Genomic DNA, 22,279 nt, shown 5'->3' with positions numbered 1-22,279 from the left:
ATTTTTATCATACACATATACATTCATAAACAGTAATTCCATCCCCTCCCCCCTTCCCCCCACCCAAAAAAGAAAACAAAAACGAACCGATTTTATCGGAAAATGTGTAGGACTCGCAACATTTGTTCAGCTTTCATGTAGTCCAACTCGAAGAAGCGCCTCTTTGCAATCAGGGGAATGTAAGTGGCAAAAGATTTCAGAGATAAAGGGTGCTAGCATGTTTATTTGACCTATGAAGTCCACACACAATGCATGCACATTTTTTAGCAAGTGTCTAGGGTTAGGATACAAACTTATATAATACCATTTAATTAGTTAAATTAAATATCTCATGACCTACATAATTTATTTTTATAATTTTATATGTTTCATTCAACCAAAAAATTTATACCACATCAATTTGTACAAAATAAATTTATCTCACGACCTACATAGTTTATTTTTATAATTTTATATGTTCATTCAACCAAAACATTTATACCATATTAATTTATACAAAATAAATTTAGACAAATTACTAGCTCTACAAAACATTTTCAATGATAAAAAAGATATAGTCACGTGTACAATACTTCCTCTTACTGTTACAAATTAACTTGTGTGTTTTACAAATGGTTATACCAAGAATACACACTCTATTAACACAAATCGATGTGATGGTATCATATAACCGCCACGTTTCCCATACCACCGAAGGTGAAAAAAACTGTGGGACATGTAAGCATGATATAATACTTCCATACCAATTTGTATAAGTACAGTTTGGCCTACTCAGTATTACAACTGTATTACAGAACATACCGGTCATGACTACTCATCAAAGTTGAACTAAAATATCGGAACTGCAAGAAATATCCGATAAATTGTTACCACTCCTCCGAACTCCCTTCCAATCGGTCTTCGTTCTTTGATACACAGAATTTTGCTTTTGCAGTTTCAAGGTTTCAACTTTTTGAAAATAATTAGATTCAAAGTCTACAATGGGAGAGAGCCTGGGTGCAGGCAGCCGAATTTTGCAAAAACACTGGACAATCACTCCCAAGAACAACTCTCCTAACGTCTCCAATTACTGCTTTGGCATGCACAACGAATAATGCATGCATTAAATGTAAGATACTGAAAAACATATAGCACGCTAACTGTTACAACAATGGTTGCTCATGAAAAGCATTCACAGCAAGCAGAATTAAATTGGATAATTTGACACTCTCCATTAAGGTCTCAACTATTCCTAAGGTTATCATACAGCGAGGATTAGAAAAAAAAAAAAAAACCCTTAAACTAGGGCTCTCTCTGATGCCTCGTATTTCCGAATCTGATGCATTCATGTACAAATATGGTACAGAAAAAGCTTACACAAAGATGAAGCAAAGTGAAGAAAAATGCAGAACCTAACTAAGCTAAAAGAAGGCTAGCCAATACAAGAACTAAACATAGCATCCCAGCGCCTTAAAGACTGACTGGTGATCAAAAATTCGGTGAAACAGAGCAACATGGCTCCTTGAGACGTGACCAAATTTTTGGTGAACACTTTCCACCCATAGAGGCAAGTTAGTTGAACACACCTGGGAACAGAATTCAAATAACGACTTATTTACGATGCTTCTTTGATGGAGGTTCTGACTGTGGCTCAGCCTGTGAAAATAGAAAAACCTCTCACAGTCAGGATACTCTTAGAAGTAATTTGAGGGGAAAATAAGATTCATGGTCCTAAATAAATGCTTGATTGTAAAATTGCTAATACACATAAGCAGTTTCACTGAATACAAAGTGTAACCTAAAAATTTGATGAACAGCACATTTGTGTTAATTTCAAATTATAAAGGTTATAAAAATTGCAGCAAATAAGTGACCTGCTCGCTAAATGGCTAAATCATACAAGAAAAACGCTATATGATTGCACTTGTTATATACTCAAACAAGTTAATAAACATTTTCAAGTGGAGAACTATCACAGAGAGTCAACAGACAAGTTCACCACTTTAAGGCCTTTTTGACTTAAAAAAATACAAAAAAATACAATGTCTAACCTAGGTTAGATGGCACCATATCTTATTCCAGGCAGTTACTTCAATCAGAAACTCCAATAGATGCTAATTCTGATTACAAGGTCTCAACTATATATAGAAAGACAACAGGCCTGGAAAGTGTAGTGCAAAGTCTAGAGATGTCTATGGGAAGATAGAAAGACAAAGCATAAGAAAACACATGAATGACTGGAGATTTTTTATCATGGATTATTTTAATTCAGAAGGGCTAGACAAGGAGATATAAATCGTTGCCTTAAATCAGTAAGTGAGAGGCTATGGAGAAAGAAAATAACATATAGAGATGAAGAGCTTCAGATTGTACATGTTTTTGACATAATTACCAACCAATTGCGAACCGTTTACACAAAAGAAATATTCTTTTAGATCTTCAAGGTTAAGTTTACTCTGCAAACAGAACACAGGTTCACGCATATACATAGACTACAAAAGAAATAGAACAAGGATCGTCAAATTACTGAAGTATATTCATTAACTATACAGTTAATATCCATAGCTCTTCCAACTATATATGGAAGTTTCTTAAGGTCTTATCCACATCAACATGGGCTGCTTGTGCTCCATCTACGTTAACATTGGTTACCAACGAACTACATTTCGGTACTACTTGTATGTGTCTAACCATTCCAATGTGCCAATCAAAACATATTTTTAACACAAGACATGGATATAAGGCTACATTTGGAAGGCAGGATTGGATTGGATTAACTTTATTATTAAATTGGATTAGATTAGATTGGATTGGACTGGGTTATATATAATACTATCTTTTGTTTGGTACAATATCGAAAGGGACTATGTTAATTTAATTTAATAAAGCTAAATAACTATTTAAATAATATAATATTTTTACTGACTTTAATATTCAATTTCCAATATTATTGTAAAGAAATAATTGATTATATTTATGTTATAATATTCAAATACTAGTTTAAATAAATTAATGAATAAAATTTTGATATTCTATATGATCTAAAATTAAAGGTTAAAAAAATTATGAAATTAGCTTCCAAGTTTAATTTTTTCCTAAAATATTAGGTTAAATGAAAAAGAAAAGAGTGATAAAGAGGACACAAACTTTTCATTTAATCTTATCCCACCTAAACCCATATAAAAATAAGGATTATAATCTGATTAGTTTTGGACTAAGTTTTAGTCTACTCTATTAGTCCATGGCAACCAAACAAACCTTACGTTAGATTATTTTGTTAGTCCCAATTTCTAATCCAATCCCACAATTTATCCAAGCTCCCAAACATAGTCTAAGACTCCTTTGGCATCTAATAGGCACTGCAATCACATGTTATTTCTCTCATTTTTTCATTCCTTGTACATAATTTAAAAATATAGTACTTTGGGCAGGTTCTAAACAGGGGAAGAAGATAGAGAGTGTTAGTATGGGAACCTGGAAGGAGTAGGAAAAAGAAACATGGATCCATAAACTCTCTAAGCTGTTTGAATTTTATTAAGCTTTCACAGAGAGAGGAAAACTTTGATATCTTTTTGCCCATTGCCTGGAATAGGTAGGATATTCACCACCCTATCCCTAGTGACTCATTTGCATTCAGACTATGACATGTTCTAGTATATCTGCCGTCTGTGAACAAAAAGTCCAAATACCAAGGCAAAAGAAACAGATGAACAACAGGCCTGCACATTTGGTTTCAAATAAATAGCATAACTTCCCTGTGCTTTTTCTTGTTGACGAAGGCAGCAGGTCAGCTAATTGGACCAGAGTACAAGGATGCATCTAACTTGCCAAGGTAGTCCAATTAGGCCCATTATGGATCCAAAAGTGAAACTAATATCTAAAATATAGACACCCAATGGCGTTCCCATCTGGACATTCGGGTTTTACCAATATCCGGACTAGTTACTCTCAGCCGTTGGGTACATCAAACAGCCGAGAGCAGATAACTTCAAAAATTAAAAAAAAAAACTTTTACTGAAATGATTTTGACTGATAACTGCAGTTTTTCTCTCCCCATGAATCATCCTTTTTTATTATCCTTTTTTATTAAGTATAATACTGCATCAATTCTCTCTTCATTAATTTCTTCAAACTCACTCACTCACTCTCTCTCTACAACATTAACAATCTCTATCAAAATTATTTCAGAAAAACCTTTCTCGATTAGTTTCACAAGTAAAAGAAGATGAAAGTCAAGCTATTGAAATTTCGGCAATCATGGACTGAGCTTTTTAAGGAAAAAAAATTCTCACAAATTAAATAAAATTTCGTTTGTTTGTTAAATTTGAATTTTAAAAAATGCATTATGCCAGGGAACACATGAAATGATTCATAAATTGATTCCAGAAATAAAATAGAAGGATGCCAAAATGAAAGAGCCAATTACTTTGATTAGTGATATTCTCAAAAAAAAAAAAAAAAAAAAATCATCTTCAACAATTTCTTATATTTCCTCTGCAAATTTTGAGCAATGAAGGAAAAAAATCAAAACACAAGCGAAAAACTTAAAAATTCGGGAACGAAATTTTCAAATGAGTGAAATTCCTCTCCAGTCTATTTTCTCTCATTGGATTACTCCTGGTCAATACCATCACAAGAAAAAAGCTTTGGTTTTCATGAGGTTTTTTGCAAACTTGCTTTTATAAACAAATTAATTTGGCTGGGCAAGCATTAGCTTCTGAAATTAATGTTGTCACTGGTGATGGCGCTATGGTGGATGATGATGTCTGATAAAGGAGAGAAATTTTGGCCCTGACATTGAAGAAAGCTAGTGACCAGACTCTGGAGATATATTAAATGGAGATGGGGGAAGGGGGGAGGGGGAGAGAGAGAGAGAGAGAGCTGCAGTTACTGGTCAAATCAATATATATATATATATATATATATATATATATATATAATGTTAACAACTGAGAGTAAATGTCTGGATATTGGGAAAAATCTGGACATACAGATAGGAGCACTACTCTGTGCGTGCGTGTGTGTAAAGTTCAATGTACTTCCTCAGAAGTGAGCAGTATTATTTCGAAAATGCAGAAATATGCATTCGAAAAAAAATAAATCCAAACACTACAACGAATGTTCCAATGAAAAGTTCATTACAATATTAAGTTTAATTAGCATAAAAGAAAAATGCCTTGACAGCATATGCAATCACATCAGTTTTGTCTTTATACATCATGCTTGTTGAAAAGATTCGACGAATCATGTAAACGTCCAGTATTTGCTAGAAACGTTTAAAAAATTCAAAAGGAAAACAGTGCTTGAAGGAAGAAGGGAAAATGTAAACATTGTATTAAAGAACAATATTCATAATTCATGCACTAGAAAACATAGTGATAACAGGAGCAAAGAGTCAATGCTTACAGTGTTTGAAAGCTGCTCCCGGATGTAGGCCATTGATCTTAACATAGCACCTAAGGTATCTCTGGAGACCTGAAATTTAACCTCTGACTCTCCTGAAATTGTCTCAGTATCTTGAAGCTGAAATGAAAGAACAAAAAAATAAATAAACTAATTGAATAATGAACTAAAAGAGAGCAAGTAATAAGCCAACAGAACAATTTCTAGCTGGGAGATCATTAATCTTAATAAAAAATCACATGATATACAACAAATAATGTTCTTGTCACTTTTATTTTTTCTAAAAATTGGGAGGGGTACGGGGAAGGGTAGAGAAAGAGAGAGAGAAAGAAAGTAGACAGGATTAAAGATTCCAACTCTCTTTTGCAGTTAAGTATTCCTTCATTCTCTCTAAAATCCCACGGGAACTATAACTCAGAAGTTAATGGACTATCATAAATGTTAAAAATAAGCAGCTTGACAATATTAAATTCACCTCAACTTTGAACCCATTCTCATCATTGTATTACCAAAGGAAGGATCCAATCAGTACTCCCATTCATCACATTAACAAACCAGTGCTTCAAAATATTGTAGCCTGAGGCAAGCACAGTAATTCCCTTCTAAATCTAGCAACCAATTAACTTTAACACCCTCATCATATGCTGATTCCAACGTCTTCAGAACCAAAATCTACATACGACTAATCCACACTGTTCCTCTTAACATTTTTGTGGTTAAAAAGGGGTAAAGGATGAGATCCCTGCTACAATTCCTAAGGCTGTGAAATTAGTTGACAAGGTAAAATACAGTTGTACAAAAGAAATAGGTAAATCTATTAAAAACAAAAATACCTAGGGTCTGTAGAAGAAGATGGGAAAAAAGGAAAATGACCTTAGGTCCCCAAATTTTTTTTTTCTTTTTTTTGGGGGGTAAAAGCGCCACCCCAGCGCCTAAGATTTTTCATAAGACTCCATTGAATCCCTATTGTTATATCTGTGACAGAGTATAATACTTCTATAACATTTTACCTTTTTACCCCTTCAAATAAACCAAAAACATCTAGCTTACAAATTAATGATTTTTTTTTTTAAAAAAAAGAATACGAAAATAAAAATTGTTTTTCATTCCCTCTCTCAACGCTTGTTCTCTGTATCTCTCACAAACTTCTGTATCTCTCATAAACTTCAGCCTCTAATTTCCAAGGTAAATGAAATCAAAACAAAGACAGAAACAATTCAAAGTTTCAAACAAACTCAAAAGATGAATCATTCTAAGAATTCAAAAATCTAACTCATAAAAAAATTAAAAATAAAACCCAAAAACTTTTTTGAGCCACTGAATTGTTCAAAATCTCTCATCCAAAACCACTTGGCAATTTTATCAAACAGCTCTTTTGAAACTTTAGTTCATCATTTTGCACACATCCACTAATCAAAGCATTTCGAAAAATCACATTTAGCATTAATTGCAGAAAAGACCCTTTACCTTCATTCATGAGCCCTTCAAACAAATAATTAAAAAAATTCAAGAAGTTAGACGAAGAACAGGAAAAAAAAAAAAGAAGAAGAAGAACCTCCAAGAACTACCACCACCAATACCATCCTCAAAATTAGCCATCAAGATATCTGTTTACTCTCATCTTTCTTCACAATTCTTTCACAACAAAATTCAGTATGAGTATACCCGCATGGGTTTGGTGGTCTTTGCTATGCCACTTCACAGACAAATAATGTCGAAAAGAAAGAGAAAAGTCAAAAATCTGATCAGTATTCTATTGTATAGATCTTTTCCTGATCTTAAGGGGTTTTTGTGGACACCTTGTTCACTTTTTGTACATGTGTTTCTTCTTAATACAAGTTTCTCTGTTTCCTGTTTTAAAAAAAGAAAAAGAAAAAAGAAAGGGAAGAGTCAAAGGATGTGAGAATTTTCTCTATTTTTTCTTTTACTGTACTTGTCAGATTATAATTTGAAAAAGAAAAATGGTATAGTGAAAGACAATTTTGTCCTTGAAAAGATAAATTTTCAGCCACTATCATGACAACATGGACCTGATAGAGTATTATGAAAAATTGGGGACCTAAGTGTTACATTCAACAAAAAATTGGGACCTAAGGGTCATTTCCAAAAAAAAGGCTTAAAGACCACATAAATTTTCATAGTAAACAATAGGGAAAAAGTAGAAGAAAGATGAAAAATGGATAAATCCAATCAATTGGAACTGTTTCTCAATGAAAAAATCAGCAGAAAATTATTACAGGCTTGATTAAGAAAATATTTAAAAGAGAACAACTACGAATTGACAAAGACATAAGCAAGAAAAGAATAAATATAAGCTGGTTGGTGGCAAACAGTGAGAATTTGGGATAAGAAAAGGGGTAAGATAAACAGAAAAACGAATATTTGTTATTCCAATAATCCTCAAGTCTCCTAAAACACATAATTTTAAGGTCCTAAAAATTGTGGCCAAGTAACAAAAACAAGAAACTAGAAACCTTCCCCAAATTCATTAACAAAACCAAATCTAAGATTCCAACTCAAACAAGTACAATAAAAACGTTTCTAGGGCATTACTATATATTAATTCAAAATATGTTCATGTCCAGAGAAGGTATACAGAAGAACTAGGGATGGTAGGTATCTGTTGTAAATCTGTAATCTACCTCATTTACACACACACACTGTACATAGATATAACAATGACGAAGAAAAGGACATTATAGATATGACAATGAGGAAGAATAAGACATTATAGAAGTGCGAAAATGGCTTTTCAAACACTGAATTTCCAGTGTTTGATGCATGATCAGAAAAAACAATTGAATTTTTTTATGCCAAAACATGCAGATCAGTCATACAACTTCGAGTACCACTATGAAATAGAACTTAAAGAGGCATTAAAGCAAGCGTTACAAGGAGGGTGGTCTCTACCTTTTTTATGAACAAATTTAAATTGCTTTCCATCTTGATTCATTTTCAACACAATAAATCATCTAGAGTTCATTCAACTTAGTTAAACATTATGCTGAAATTATGTCTACTGATTTCAGTTTCATCTTCTGGTTATAAGTCATAATGCAATGTCTAATATGCTCCTCTGTCGGCTAGTGTATTCCTAGTTTACCCTTGTTAACTGTAATTAATCAATGAGTGCCACAGTTTTTCAAGTGTACATCTTACAATTTCTTCTAGAAATACATCTTACAATTTCTTCTAGAAACTTCATACAATTTCTTTCATGGTTGAATATAATAAAAATTGTTGCTGTGATCTATATCATAGGGAACAAGTACAGTAAATATAGTGAGTAAAGGTTTTAATGGGACACTTAAAAGTGAAGACCAAACAAAAAATGAAAGCATAATTGACCCCAAAATTTCAGAAAACAGGACATGCACATATACACACCTCTCATCACAGTATTTGAAATAATCCAACCACTGGACTGTAAAAAATTCTTAAAGCAGTAAACAAGGGGAGAAGAGGGTGTAAACCCAAAAAATAAATAAAAAGGCATCAGGGAAAAAAAGAATCTGCTTTGCTCTTATCAATTGTTAAGATTTTCAAACGTGAAAGCAAATGTTCCATTGTATTAAGCGCTTTTTGCTGCCCAACAATGACTTTCTCAATAAAGGTTGGAAACTACAATGTTTACATCTCAAAATCCCATTAATTTACCGCCTATCTCCAAGCTAATATCTTTATTTTTTTTATTTTTATTTTTTTTAACAAGGAAAATAGATTTCAATCCATACATCAACAATAGAAAAAGAAGAAGTAAATTGTCTGTGTAGTGCATCAGAACCCAGTTCTCTCTCTTTTGTCTTATTTTATTCCTTTTACCACCAAACCTCGGTTAGGAAGATGCATTTAATAAGATACTAAGAACAGATATTCAGCGGTGTAGAACTGAACAGAGCCCAAAACTATTAGATTCTAAATAATCCCAAATATAGACCAACCATCAAGATGTCTAATCACAAAAGCTTCAACTCTCTTTCTAGTCATGCTCATTTTTAATGTAGGTGCAGGCTTGGTGGAAATAACTAATTATGAGCTTATATTAATTAAAAGTTAGCACTTAGCAGTTTGACAATATTAGAAGCATTTCATATGTTACCTTCTTTCGCCGCAAAGCAAAAAGTCAAAAGGATATAAGAGCTGCAGGTTACCAAAATTCAGAAGCAAGCTTTATGGGATCATAGGTCTTGAATTTCGATTTCATACCTTCAAATTGATGACTGCAACCCTGTTAGCTGGCGTTGAAAGCTGGTCACTTATATATGCCATGGACCTTAACATGGGTTCCAGTGTAACCTTAGAGAGCTGAAACTTAACCTCCAATTCTGCTGAGGGAGTCTTGCTATAATCATGCAACTGCAGAAGAATAAAAGGAATATATGAATAAAAAACCATAGCTCCCATTCTGTAGTTAATAAAGGGCAATAGATCATAACAGCCAGTTGTTCCACACCCAATGCTGAAGTTCACACAAAAAATTCAATGAAAGCTCCAAAGAATATCACAAACGATTATTTTTACATTACTCAAAGGTACCATGTATTTAAATTACAGCGGTTGTTAGTTGTCAGATAAACCATAATTCCAACTTGACATAGGTCATAATCCAACAATTCCCATTTGCCACAATGGTTTCAGATTATAAGATATGTACCTTCAGATTAATCACAGCTACTCTATTCCCCGGGGCCGAATTCTTATTCTCCATCACCCAGGTCATGGACTTTAGACAAGGGAGTACAACCTATACAAAAGGGCCAAATATACGGGCCAAGTCAATATAAAGGACAAATTAGCAAAGAAACAAATCTAAGTTTCCTTATACAAACCATGTTATCAGAAGGACCATCATCTCGGTGAAGGGACACAGGGGCCATGCGTGGAAGATTCAAATCAGAAACAGGTTGGATTGCAGGACCAGAATCATTAAGATTAAATCGTCTTGTCATTTCATCTTGTCGAGGCCATAACAAAGGAGTACTATCTGAAGGTGATGCAGAGATCTTCCGGTCATCATAACCAGTGCCACTAACATGTGAACCAGGAGGTGGAACTTTGGCAACATTTTTCTTCACAACCGCAACCTTTTTCCAGCCTTCTCTAATAGAACTCATAGCAACATTATAAGTCTCTTGGGCTACTGCCCCATCTTCTGAGTATTTAATTGCTTCCCGACATAGGTTATTATACCGCATTGTCAAAGACTCTTGCCCATGTAGTTCGGCAGTGCGTTCATCCACTCCAATCCCAGTCTTTGCATTTCTTGTCCATCGTTTCAAGATATAATGAGATGGCAATGTAAGAACATTTGTGACTGTGAAAACTGTCAATACATGTCTACAGAGAATCCCTGAATATTCAAACATTTGGCAGCTGCAGTTTGCTCTCATCTCAGGATGATTAAATGTAACGATGTACGCCCTGCTATCATCTTCAAATTTGGCGACCCTGAATGTGCTGATAGCTCCATCACTTTCAATTCCATTTGCAGTGTACACAAAAGTTTCAACTAACTCTTCCTGAAATTTTGTAAATACTTTCCTAGTGAAAGAGTTGGCAGCCTGTCTTTCCATAGGCGACGGTGTCCTCAAGCGTGGTGTCGTGCAAATTGTATCAAAATCAGCTTCTATTTCCCTTTCAAATGAGTTCTCTAAAGCTCTTTCATACTGCCTGAAGAACATCGGTATTGTCGTCTGTTGATTCACATAACCATCAAAAAAGGAACCATCAAATCCTTGATTAGGAGATATTGCAGCAAAAAATGAATCCCGGAAATAAACTGGAACCCATTGACTACGAGCATTATACAATGACTGAAGCCAATCATGTCCCCTGAGATCATATTTGTCAAGGATTGAATTCCAAGACAATTCAAATTCTTCTATTGTTTCAGTCAAGTTGATGCAATTGTACAGCTCTACCTGAAAATTGGGATGTGCAAGACATACGTGAGCCAGCTTTTCCTGGCCTTCTCTTAAGACATGCCACTTACTGATACAGTGGCGAACTTCTGGGAATACTTTAGCAACTGCTATCTGTATAGCTTTGTCTTGGTCTGTGGTTATAGAGACGGGTTGGCAATCATTCATCGCTGTCAAAAACGTCTTGAAAAGCCAAACAAAGGAAGCCTCAGAATCATCTAGTAGTAAAGCACAACCAAATAAAATCATCTGTCCATGATGGTTTATGCCAGTAAACGGAGCAAATGGTACATTATACTGATATACTCTGTACCTTGTGTCTAATGTAACTGCATCACCGAAATGACTGTATGCTGTCCTTGACCTTGCATCAGCCCAAAATACGTTAGCCATACGATTGTCATCATCAAGTTGTATTGCATAAAAGAAACCTGGGTTCTCAGCCTGCATTTTCTTGAAATAGTCCAGCAGATTCTGAGCATCCCTCCCTAATGTCCTTCTTCTATTAGCAGGCCTTACAACATAATTCAGGGCCCCAGTGTTCTTAACTGCACGATTTGACTCTATGGGGGGAGCTGTCCGAGACTCTATGGGGGGAGCTGTTCGAGACTCTACAGGGGGAGCTGTCCGAGACTCTATGGGAGGAGCTGTCCGAGTCTCTACAGGGGTAGCTGTCCTAGCTCCACGATTGTTTGTTTCTACAGTTGCACGGTTCCCATCCATTGACACATACATAATCCCACTTGGCACAATTCCCACACCTTGATAAACTTCAGCTTTCGTAGTACCGGCAAAATGCCTTCGGGGACGAAGGTAATGCACCTTACTTGGACTGACCATAGGGTGGCTATGTTCCTTCACAAATTTTGTTACAACCCATTTGTTCTGACCCTTCAACTCTATCCTAAGCATAGCATCGCAGCTCTCACCATGCCTTCTTTTCAAACCCTCTCTTCCACACACAAACTCTCGAAAAACAATTGGCTCATCGGGCCTGGGACGACTAAAATGACAAACTTTGGAACTAAAACCTACACGTCTAGCATACTCATCATAGAAAGTCTTGGCAGCATCTTCAGTATGAAATTCCATACCCACGTAAGGGTCCATAATCCCATCATCATCACCATGGGCCGAGGAATTCTCAGCATTGTTTGCTTCTGCACTTTCATTGGGTTCAATTTCTCCATCATCTGACACTCCACGCTGACCCATACCCCCTTCAACTTCAACTACATCAACATCCATAAAAATTCAACGTTCATTTCTTTCTACTAATTGAGAATCAACTGCGCAGCTGTAATACACATATATTTCTGTCTCGTTAATGCAATCTGCACATAGTTTTTACCATCTTAATTATGACATAAATGGAAAACAACCAGTTTGATTTCTAAGAAACCAAAGTTCAAAGAATAGACGAAAAGATAAAAAGAATAACATTGAAGTAGAATATTGAATCTTAAGTAGCGGCAATATGCACATACACTAACTTAGAACTCAGATAGAATGCAACCCAATTCCCAGTCTCAGCATTTAGAACTTGATTCAACATGCATGTCCACAAAAGAATAACACAACAACAAAATTTAAAGTTTATGGAGCTGAAACATAAACCAAATGAAGCAACTCGCAACTCGCAACTCGCAACTCAGTATGAAGCAAACACACACGTATACTCCAGAGGGAGGGAGAAGAAAGAGAGTACCTTTGTGCTGAATGAAAATTGAAGTCGCTAGTACATCAAGTACAAAACGGAAGATGAAATGGCAAACGAGAAAAAATGTTCCAGAGTGGGAGAGTGGGTTTGATCACATCATCATTTTTGGGAAAGAATTTGAGAAACCCTAAAATTATATTATTCAATTGGCTGTTTAATTTTAACTTTTTAAAATTTGACAAAACGAAAACTTAAAACAGAAACAGGCCTGTCGCGCATTGTACGTCTCTGTTGGGAATTAAACCCGGTTTATCAAGCGGATCTTTCTGCTGGGTATTAAACCCGCATTTATCAAACGGATATTTTAATTTTGGGCAATTTTTTTCGATATCTCCCCACGTACACCGCCTATTTACAACTGGATAAAACTTAATCGATAAATTTATCTTCCCCCCCCCGGGTAGAGATGGCAAAACCTCAGGCTGGGTCCGGGTATTGCCATGACCGGATCCTGCTCGGATGCAACCGGTCCGGGCCGAGTTTTAATTTGGGTACTCGAATTATATATTTTTTAATATTTTATGTGTATATATTTTTTATTTTTTGGTAATTTTATAAGTCTTAAATTTATTTCAATAAAATTTGACATGAAAATATAAACTTTAAGTGTTTAAAACTTTATATGTATAATAAATGAGTCAAATAAATATAAAATATTTAAAATAATATATATTTTATAATTTTTTTAATAAAATCCGGGTTCCGAGTTTATCAAGTGATGCCCAAGACCGACCCGGCTTCATAAAATACCCGGCCCGCAACGCCAAGATACGGTTCGGGTCCAGATCGGGTGGGTATTTTTGCCACCTCTACCCCTGGGGCCGCCACAACACCCATATCAATATACTTTTAAATAACCCCTCTAGCCGCGCATCTACACGTTTTAAAATTTTATTTCAAAATTTCATCTTAAATTATGTAATATTTATTCACCAACTAATTTAATAATATAATTTATTTATTTACATTTATAAAAACTATCAATTATTTAAGGCAAATGCTAAGTTACAATTATTGTAACTTACACATTTCATGTGAACCACACAAATTGCAGGTCCTATAATTTTGTGTGGTTCACATGAGAGCTGTAAGTTACAATGATTGCATGGATTTGTCCTGGCTATACTCTTAAAATAGGTTATTTATCCAGATACACCCCTGTATTTCAAATTTCTGCACGTATACCTTTTATTTTGTGCAAGTACTAAATTACCCTAATTAAAAATCTTATTTCCCAAAAGCATTCACGATATAGCGCCCTCAATGCTTCTATTTGTTTCTTATGTTTCGAGTTCAAAGACTAGAACCCAGTTACAAAAATAGAGGGGCACCCATCCCGCGCACCGTAGACCATCGCGTTCGTTCTTCCAATTGATTATTGTCTCTTCTTCAGAGATACAAAACTCTCTCTCTTCGCCTAAAGAACATTCTTAACTAGCAATCCTTGATTTGGCCAGGAAAGACTGCACTACTTTGGCCCAAGAAGCGAAGGGAATGAGCTCGGCTGCTTCTCCTCCACACTGATTTTTCTCCGTGCCCGTTCCGCATGCGCTTCGCGCGCCATTGGCGCTTTGCTCTCCTCTTATTCTTCACCGTCCCCTAAACCCAACGCCTTACTTTCTTCTCCCGACTTTCCGTTGCCACAACCGCTGCAAAAACACAAGGCACACATGACTCACAAATTGGGCTTTTCTGGTGATTGTGGAGCATTTTTGTTGCAGTACTTGGAGGTCCTAGCCCATGGACTTGATGTCAATTTATATTGCCAACAAGATCATGTTACACAATTTCGAAAAGTCTTGGCTGTCAAGTTATTTGGGCATAAGTCATAGAAAAAAACTTTGTAGTGTCATTTTTTGGACTATGAGATGTAATAGTTATGATGAGGATGTTGTTGATATTTGATGTAATTAAAAATAACTTGACATATATTTTGTTTCTTTGTTAATTATATTAATGATAGATAAGATAGTTTGTACAATCTATGTGATATAACATGATTGCCATCTATGCACAGGGAATACGTTGTAAGAAAATACACGACTGTAGTCGAGTATTTACACAGATACATGACTGCAGTCGGGTATTTAGAAATAAACATGACAAGCTCTCTGTGAGAAAATACACGACTGCAGTCGGGTATTTGCACAAATACACAACTGCAGTCGGGTATTTAGAAATAAACATGACAAGCTCTCTGTGAGAAAATATGCAACTGCAGTCGGGTATTTGCACAGATACACGACTGCAATCGGGTATTTAAAAATAAACATGACAAGATTTCTGTGAGAAAATACACGACTGCAGTCGGGTATTTGCACAGATACACGACAACAGTTGGGTATTTAGAAATAAACATGACAAGCTCTCTGTGAGAAAATACACAACTGCAGTCGGATATTTGTACAGATACACGACTGCAGTCGGTTATTTAGAAATAAACATGACAAGCTCTGATAAGTGCATATTTTCCATATATTTTGCTTTTAATTTCTCCATCTTTTTCTTATTTTGATCTTAAATATTCTAGTTATTTTAGTTAATTTTTAATTTAATAGGGAATTAATTAATATACATATTTTATTTTTTTATATATTTGCTAGTTATTTTTATTTCTTATTTTTAATTCATTGTATTATTTTATTGAATAGGAAATTAATTGGAGATTGTGGATAATAAAAAGGCATGAAGAAATTCAAATTGAGAAGGAATGAAGATTAAATTGGAAGACAAAAATCAAAGCAATTAATCCAATTGAGAAATGTTGAATAATTAAAATATTTAATGTTTTCCAATTGGCAATTGGAGTACACGTGCATGGCATTGCAAAAGTGGAAAACATTTAAACGGGCCCACAATTGACTTTCAAAAGTTGGAATTAATGGCTTTGGGTGGCGTTAAATTGGAAAAGGATTTCAATTCTAATTGAAAAAGGATTTCTTTGGATTTGTTGGAGAAGAATTCGGTCAACTAGCATTATAAAAGGAGAGCAGCTGCTGGACGGAAGGGAGAAGAGGGAGAGCAGGGGCTGATCCAATTCGGCAAGAAAAAGAAAAAGCCAAGAGCCGCAAGAAGGAAAAAAAACAAAGGAGAAGAATTCGGGCAGCAAGAGACTTTGGAGGAGGGCAGATCCAATTCGGCAGCAAGAGGAAAATCAATAGCCGCTTGAATTAATCTCCATGATTGGTTTTATCAATTCTCTTATTCCCAATTCAATTATGTTAGGCTAGATTTTTATTTGGTTGAGAGTGAATTTAAAACCCTAAACATGCTATGCAATTAAATTTAAATTCTATCATTTAATTTATTTAATTGAGATTGTTTATGTTCTTCTATAATTAATGTTCATGGTTTATTCTTGTTTTATTTGAGTGGCCAATTAGATAGGACTTGAATAAATTTTATTGCTAGATTAAAATTCTTGATCCGTAATTGTCTTGATATTTTAATCATTAGTAGCAGGTTGGAATTAGTGATTTCAATTGAAGAACATAACCTAGGTTAAATAATCCGAGCTTGTGTGTTTATTGCTAGATTAAAATTCTTGATCCGTAATTGTCTTGATATTTTAATCATTAGTAGCAGGTTGGAATTAGTGATTTCAATTGAAGAACATAACCTAGGTTAAATAATCTGAGCTTGTGTGTTTATTGCCTAGATCAACCTAATATCTTTCTTTGTTTAATGCTTCCATTATCTTAAATTTTAAGAGCATGTTTTAAATTATTTAATGGTTAGAGATTAGGTGAAGAGCTTATTTTGTCTAACGACACACTAAGGAAAGATTGAGACTAACAGAGCTTATTGTTGTCTACGGTTGATAGTTTCAATATAAATTGATGATAGAATTAATATATTATGTGCATGTTTGGTGGTGGCGAATGATCCTTTAACCAAAGTTTTCATTATTATTATTTCTTTCTCATTTAATTAGAGTTTTTATTAAATTCTTGTTCGTAATTTTAATTTCTTTACTTCTTATTATTTAGTTAAAAATTCATAAACCCCCTTTTATTTTTAATTGGCATTTTCTTTAGTTAGATTAATTTATATTATTATTATTATTACTATTATTATTATTACTATTACTATTATTTTATTTTAAATCTTGCTTTGGAGTTAATAATAAATATAACGAGCATAGTCTCTGTGGGATGGATCCTTACTCGCTCTGTACTAATTATTTATATTAATGGTAAAGTTTTAAATTTGGTGCACCTTAACGACACTACCAAGCTCTCTGTGAGAAAATACACAACTGTAGTCGGGTATTTGCACAGATACACGACTGCAGTCGGGTATTTAGAAATAAATATGACCAGTTCTGTAACAGCCAAAATACACGATTGTACTTGGGTATGTGCACAAAATAAAAACTCTCCTAAAACATTCATTATATTGATGACACGATCAATATAGACTTTAACATATCAAACTTCAAATAAATGAAACTAATTGTAGTTTGGTTGCCTATCAAATAACATAAATCCAATACTTATTGAAATTGTAAATAAGTCGTAATACAATAGAAGTTGTTTAACATTCGTCATAAATTTTTGACATCTTCAACCCAAACACTCGGTCCATATTTTATAAGCCTCTGGTCGCCTCCCTTCAATACTTATTCTTAGAAAGCCACACAAACACATTTATTCATCTGTGAAACAAAAAGATAAAAATTTATCACTAAATATGAATGTTTGCACAACAATAATTGTGTAGCTTGCTAAAATACACAACTATAGTTCTGTAAACAGTCAGATTAAGGTTGGCAATTTAAGGGCCTGGGTCGGGCTTTGCCAAGCCCAGGACCAGGCCCATATAATGTTTAAAAAGTCCAGGCCCTCTTAAAGCCCATCCAAATTGGGTGGGCTTTGGACGGGCCGACGGGCCTGGGCTTTTATGAATTTTCAAAAAAATTTTAAATAAAACTATAAATTTTCAAAACATAATTATCCAATACATAATATCGTGAGAGCCCAATTGGACATGTACATATTGTAATCTTGTAATGATTCATAATTGTGAATTAAATTATCACCAGAAATCACCAAATGATTGTTTTAAAAAAAACAAAATCAAGCATGTAAAGATATGTGTTGATCCGAATCATTCCATTTTAGTAACTTAAAACTTTGACAGAACAAAAAAAAAAGAGTGAAAAATTATAACACCACCATTTCCAATAAATTAGGTAATATATTCAATACAGCCTCCAGTCTCCACTCTCCACTGGTGACTTGAGAAAGGAATATGCTAAGTTAATTAAGTAATGGCTCATTTATTTTGTTTCCCCGAAAACTAGTGCACATGTTATTGCTTCGCTAAACATATCTGATTTAAGCACAAATCAAAGTTTAACCACATTGAACAACTTCTTTCATACATAGCAAGACCTGAAGAAGTAAAAATTTGAAATAAGAACACAAAAACCTTAAGAGCTTTCTATAAAAATTAGATAATCGCGCGGCTGTGCTGGTGGGTGGGAGGCGCTGCTGGACACGCGGGAGATGTTGTTGCTGCCTTGCTGGGTGGCTGGGCGGTGGCTGATGCTGGAATCTGTTGCTGCTGTTGGAATTTGTTGCTGCCGCTGCTGGAATCTGTTGCTGTTGCTGCTGGAATCTATTGCTGCTGCTGGAATCTGTTGTTGCTGCTGCTGGAATCTGTTGCTGTTGCTGCTGGACGGTGGGTCGCTGATGGCTGATGCTGGCTGGACGCTGCTGGAATCTGGAGATGCTCGCTGTTGCTGGCTGCCGGCGGCGAGAACAGTGAGACACCGGCACGGTGACGCCGTGACAGTGAGTGAGAACTGAGAGGTGAGTGAGAAGTGAGGGAATGAGAGATTTACCGATTTAGGGATTTTGTCACAGTTCAATATTATAAATTGTTTTGTTTTAGTTTTTTTTTTATTTCAATTTTATGATATATTAATATATTATACAGTTTTTAAAAAAATATATATTTATTTATTATTTATTATAAAGTCCGGGCTTTTCATTCAGGCCCTTGACTAAGCCCATATGTTATGGGCTTTGTCAATTATGAGCCCTTATCCATAATTTCAACCCTAAGTCAGATGATATATTTAATAAAAAAATAACTGTAATCTTTGTACTAACAGAATGTTAGGTGTGATAACAACTACTATATTTTTCAAACTTGCACGATTGTTGTCGTGTAAATTCATACATACATGACAGAAGTCATGTAAGTTACAAAAATACATGACTCAATAAATAGTTAGAGCCTCTCAAAAAAAAAAAATTAGAGAACATATTTCTTCTTAAAAAAATGTTGGGATTTCATAACAATTGGAACATTCTACATATATATACAATTATAGTATGTAAGTTCATACGTACACGCTAGTAGTCGTGTGACTTATTAACACACACGACTATAGTCCAATAATAGTAAAACGATATATATAGTAAAAAAATATATTGTTTGAACCAATAGAACGATAAGGTATCATAATAATTAGAATTTTTTACACATTTTCACAACTACAGTCGTGTAAATACAGACATACACGACTATTGTCGTGTATGTCGGGTGCAGAAAAAAAATTTGACAACAACTTCAGATTTTAACAAATGTAGTTATAAAATCCATCAAATAATAGTCATATGATGCAAATGTAATGAAAATATGAGTTGCTTTAGTGTTTATCACAAACTAAACAAAACCCTAAAAATAATATAATGTCAACAAATTAAATAGATAACACAAATAAAAAAAAAAGTTTTAGATACCTTATTCATGGGATGAATAATGCACCTAGCTGCAAACAAAAATCTTAGTGCATTAACTGTTTGTGAGTTTTTGTTGTGTGGAGTTAAAAAAAGTGAGAAGTAAAGAGTGTTGTGAGTTGTGTGTGTTTTATATTTTTCTTTAAGGATATTTTAGGCAATGTACCACATAAAAAGATATATCTACATAATTTCAAGCATGTGATATATTTAACTAAATATCCTACTTTTAAGGCATATTTAATTAAAAACCCCCAATGATTGTAAGTTAGAGGCTCTCATTATTTAATGAGTTGAAGTATTAGCACCCCTCTATAATCCTTATAAAACCCCTCTCCTATTACAATTACATTAAAGGACAAAATAAATCTAGTTATACCATTATATTTCTCTTTTCAACTCTTTACACCCATACAACTACACCAAAATCTTTTACAATTTTTGTTTTCTCACAAACAACTTTTTTTTTGAGAAATTTACAAAACTTATTTTTAATTTAAACTTATTTTTAATTTAAAAAAATAAATAATAGCTATTTGAGTCCACTTTAATTTACAAAACTTTCTAATAATAAGTTTTGTAGACTTATTTTTAATTTACAAAATTTTCTAAACTTATTTTTAGTTTAAAAAAATAAATAATAACTATTTGAGTTCACTTTAATTCTACTTAATTCATACATATATTTGATTTTTTGAGTAAAATATTTATGATTTAATAATTCAAAAATTTATAAAAACAATATTTATAATTAGAGTTGTTTGGAAGAAACTGAATTATTTTTCTTTTTTAATTAAAAAAACTGAAAAAAGGAAAATGATATTTTGGAAATTAAAGTAGGTTTTGATAGAAAAAGAGTATGAAAAAAAAATTACAGAATGCTAATAGTTCCACTCTTATTTAATAAACAACACATCACATGCCACGTTATTTAGAATAAAATTTTTGAATGCTATTATTTATTTTAGATGCGCCTTGGCTTGTTCGATTAGTCACCGTGCATCAGCTTGTTCACGAATTAAAAAAAAAATATTATAAATTTGTGAAATTAAGTAATTTTTCTCAAATTATAAATTTGTTACGTAATTGTAATTATTAAACACGCTTTCTCATGCACTAATTAATAAATTCCATCTGAAATCAAACATGTACCATTCTGGTAATGGCTGACCGTGAATTGAATCTAAAGAAGCTTAGTACAAATTTTCAACAAAATACTAAGCACCAAAATATTGAACGTGAATTGATTTTCGAGCACTATTGAGAAATTTAAGAAAAAATAATGTGTAAATTACAATAGAAGTTAAAAAAATATCCCTAAATTAATTAGTATTCCTAATATCTTTATTCTTTTGTATAATAGTTTTTATTGTAAATGGTCTAATCACACTGAAATCCTACAAATTTATTATAATTTATCTTTCCTTTTAGGCACTAACGAATCATAATTCTTCTCGAGTTTAATATTCACTTCAAAAAATCTATTTTTTTCAACTTATATCTAAATCCCATCTATTAAATACCAACATTTGTTTATGTTATGACTTGAACTTAAGTGAAAATAAGCACAATACGCTTTCACATCCAGCTATAACAATTAATATTTTATATTATCCTTTTAGAAGTCAGTAACTTATAGTTTTTATTTTTTGAAAGAACATTGAACCGAAATTTAAGAGATTTTTTTTTTGTCCTTTTACTTTTATATATATATATATATATCTAAATGTTATTTAACTTGATACATTCAAATAATACGAATAAAGTACTTATTCAAAGATGAAGAAATTAACATATATTTTCATCTTTTGAAATACGCGAGCCTTGCAACCAAAGTTTTGGGTTTTTGCCCTGCTTATAATTGTCCTTGATTTCAATACATAAAACCAGCTACAAATATAACGCTAATAATTTTCATTTTTAAAACTCAATATTTATACTTCTCAAACCAAAATAAAAATAAAAATCAATGTTCATAAAAGATAGAATATTCATATATGACTTGCCGACTTGTTGACTTGTTAAGTTCACAACTTGCTGAAATTGAAGAGCAATGTTCAACTCAGCCACTTGTTTCTGATCAAAACAGCAGCCTGTAGGGCCTCCATCTGGTAAAAGTGAGCACATGACATGACAGGACCTTTGGCCTCTTCTTCAACAGTCATTATCCCTCCTGCCCTGCATGGCATGCCAATTCTCTCATCCGTTTTAACACAGCGAGGATGAACACATTTTATGCACATATTGGATTGGGGTACTTCTTGGCATTGAGAATGGCCTTGGATCATCTGCTGGCCTGGCCACCCACCCATTGGCTTCAATTGCATTTTCATCTTCTCACTATTCCATCCAGTGTCTCCTCTGTTGGCATTTCTATATCCGTAAGTTCATTTCTTGTCATCTCGCTTGGAATTAATCAATCCTCTGTGGACACATTTTCTTTAGCTGAAGAAGTTAAAAACTTCCAACTACATAAAATATGTATCAACATTCAACACCCTTCT

At 33.7% G+C, this 22,279-nt stretch overlaps 1 protein-coding gene across 3 annotated transcripts; it reads right to left on the bottom strand.

Moving 5' to 3' along the window:
* Positions 1–518: 518 nt before the first annotated feature.
* LOC102626563 (protein FAR1-RELATED SEQUENCE 3) lies at positions 519–13,243 on the bottom strand. 3 transcript variants are annotated; one of them, XM_015527791.3, is made up of 6 exons: positions 13,012–13,243; positions 10,212–12,637; positions 10,037–10,126; positions 9,589–9,738; positions 5,386–5,502; positions 519–1,635 (listed from the first exon to the last, which is right to left on the bottom strand). In XM_015527791.3, exons 2-6 carry the CDS (start codon positions 12,549–12,551, stop codon positions 1,591–1,593), a joined length of 2,742 nt encoding a protein of 913 aa, XP_015383277.2. In that variant the 5' UTR covers positions 12,552–12,637; positions 13,012–13,243; the 3' UTR covers positions 519–1,590. The 3 variants fall into 3 exon arrangements, with proteins under 3 accessions (XP_015383277.2, XP_052290636.1, XP_052290637.1); XM_052434676.1 differs by having other exon boundaries at positions 10,212–12,600; XM_052434677.1 differs by having other exon boundaries at positions 10,212–12,535.
* Positions 13,244–22,279: the final 9,036 nt, after the last annotated feature.

The sequence above is a fragment of the Citrus sinensis genome, chromosome 2 (assembly GCF_022201045.2).
Source record: "Citrus sinensis cultivar Valencia sweet orange chromosome 2, DVS_A1.0, whole genome shotgun sequence".
Lineage (NCBI taxonomy): Eukaryota > Viridiplantae > Streptophyta > Magnoliopsida > Sapindales > Rutaceae > Citrus > Citrus sinensis.
This window is presented reverse-complemented; position numbering and strand designations above follow the sequence as displayed.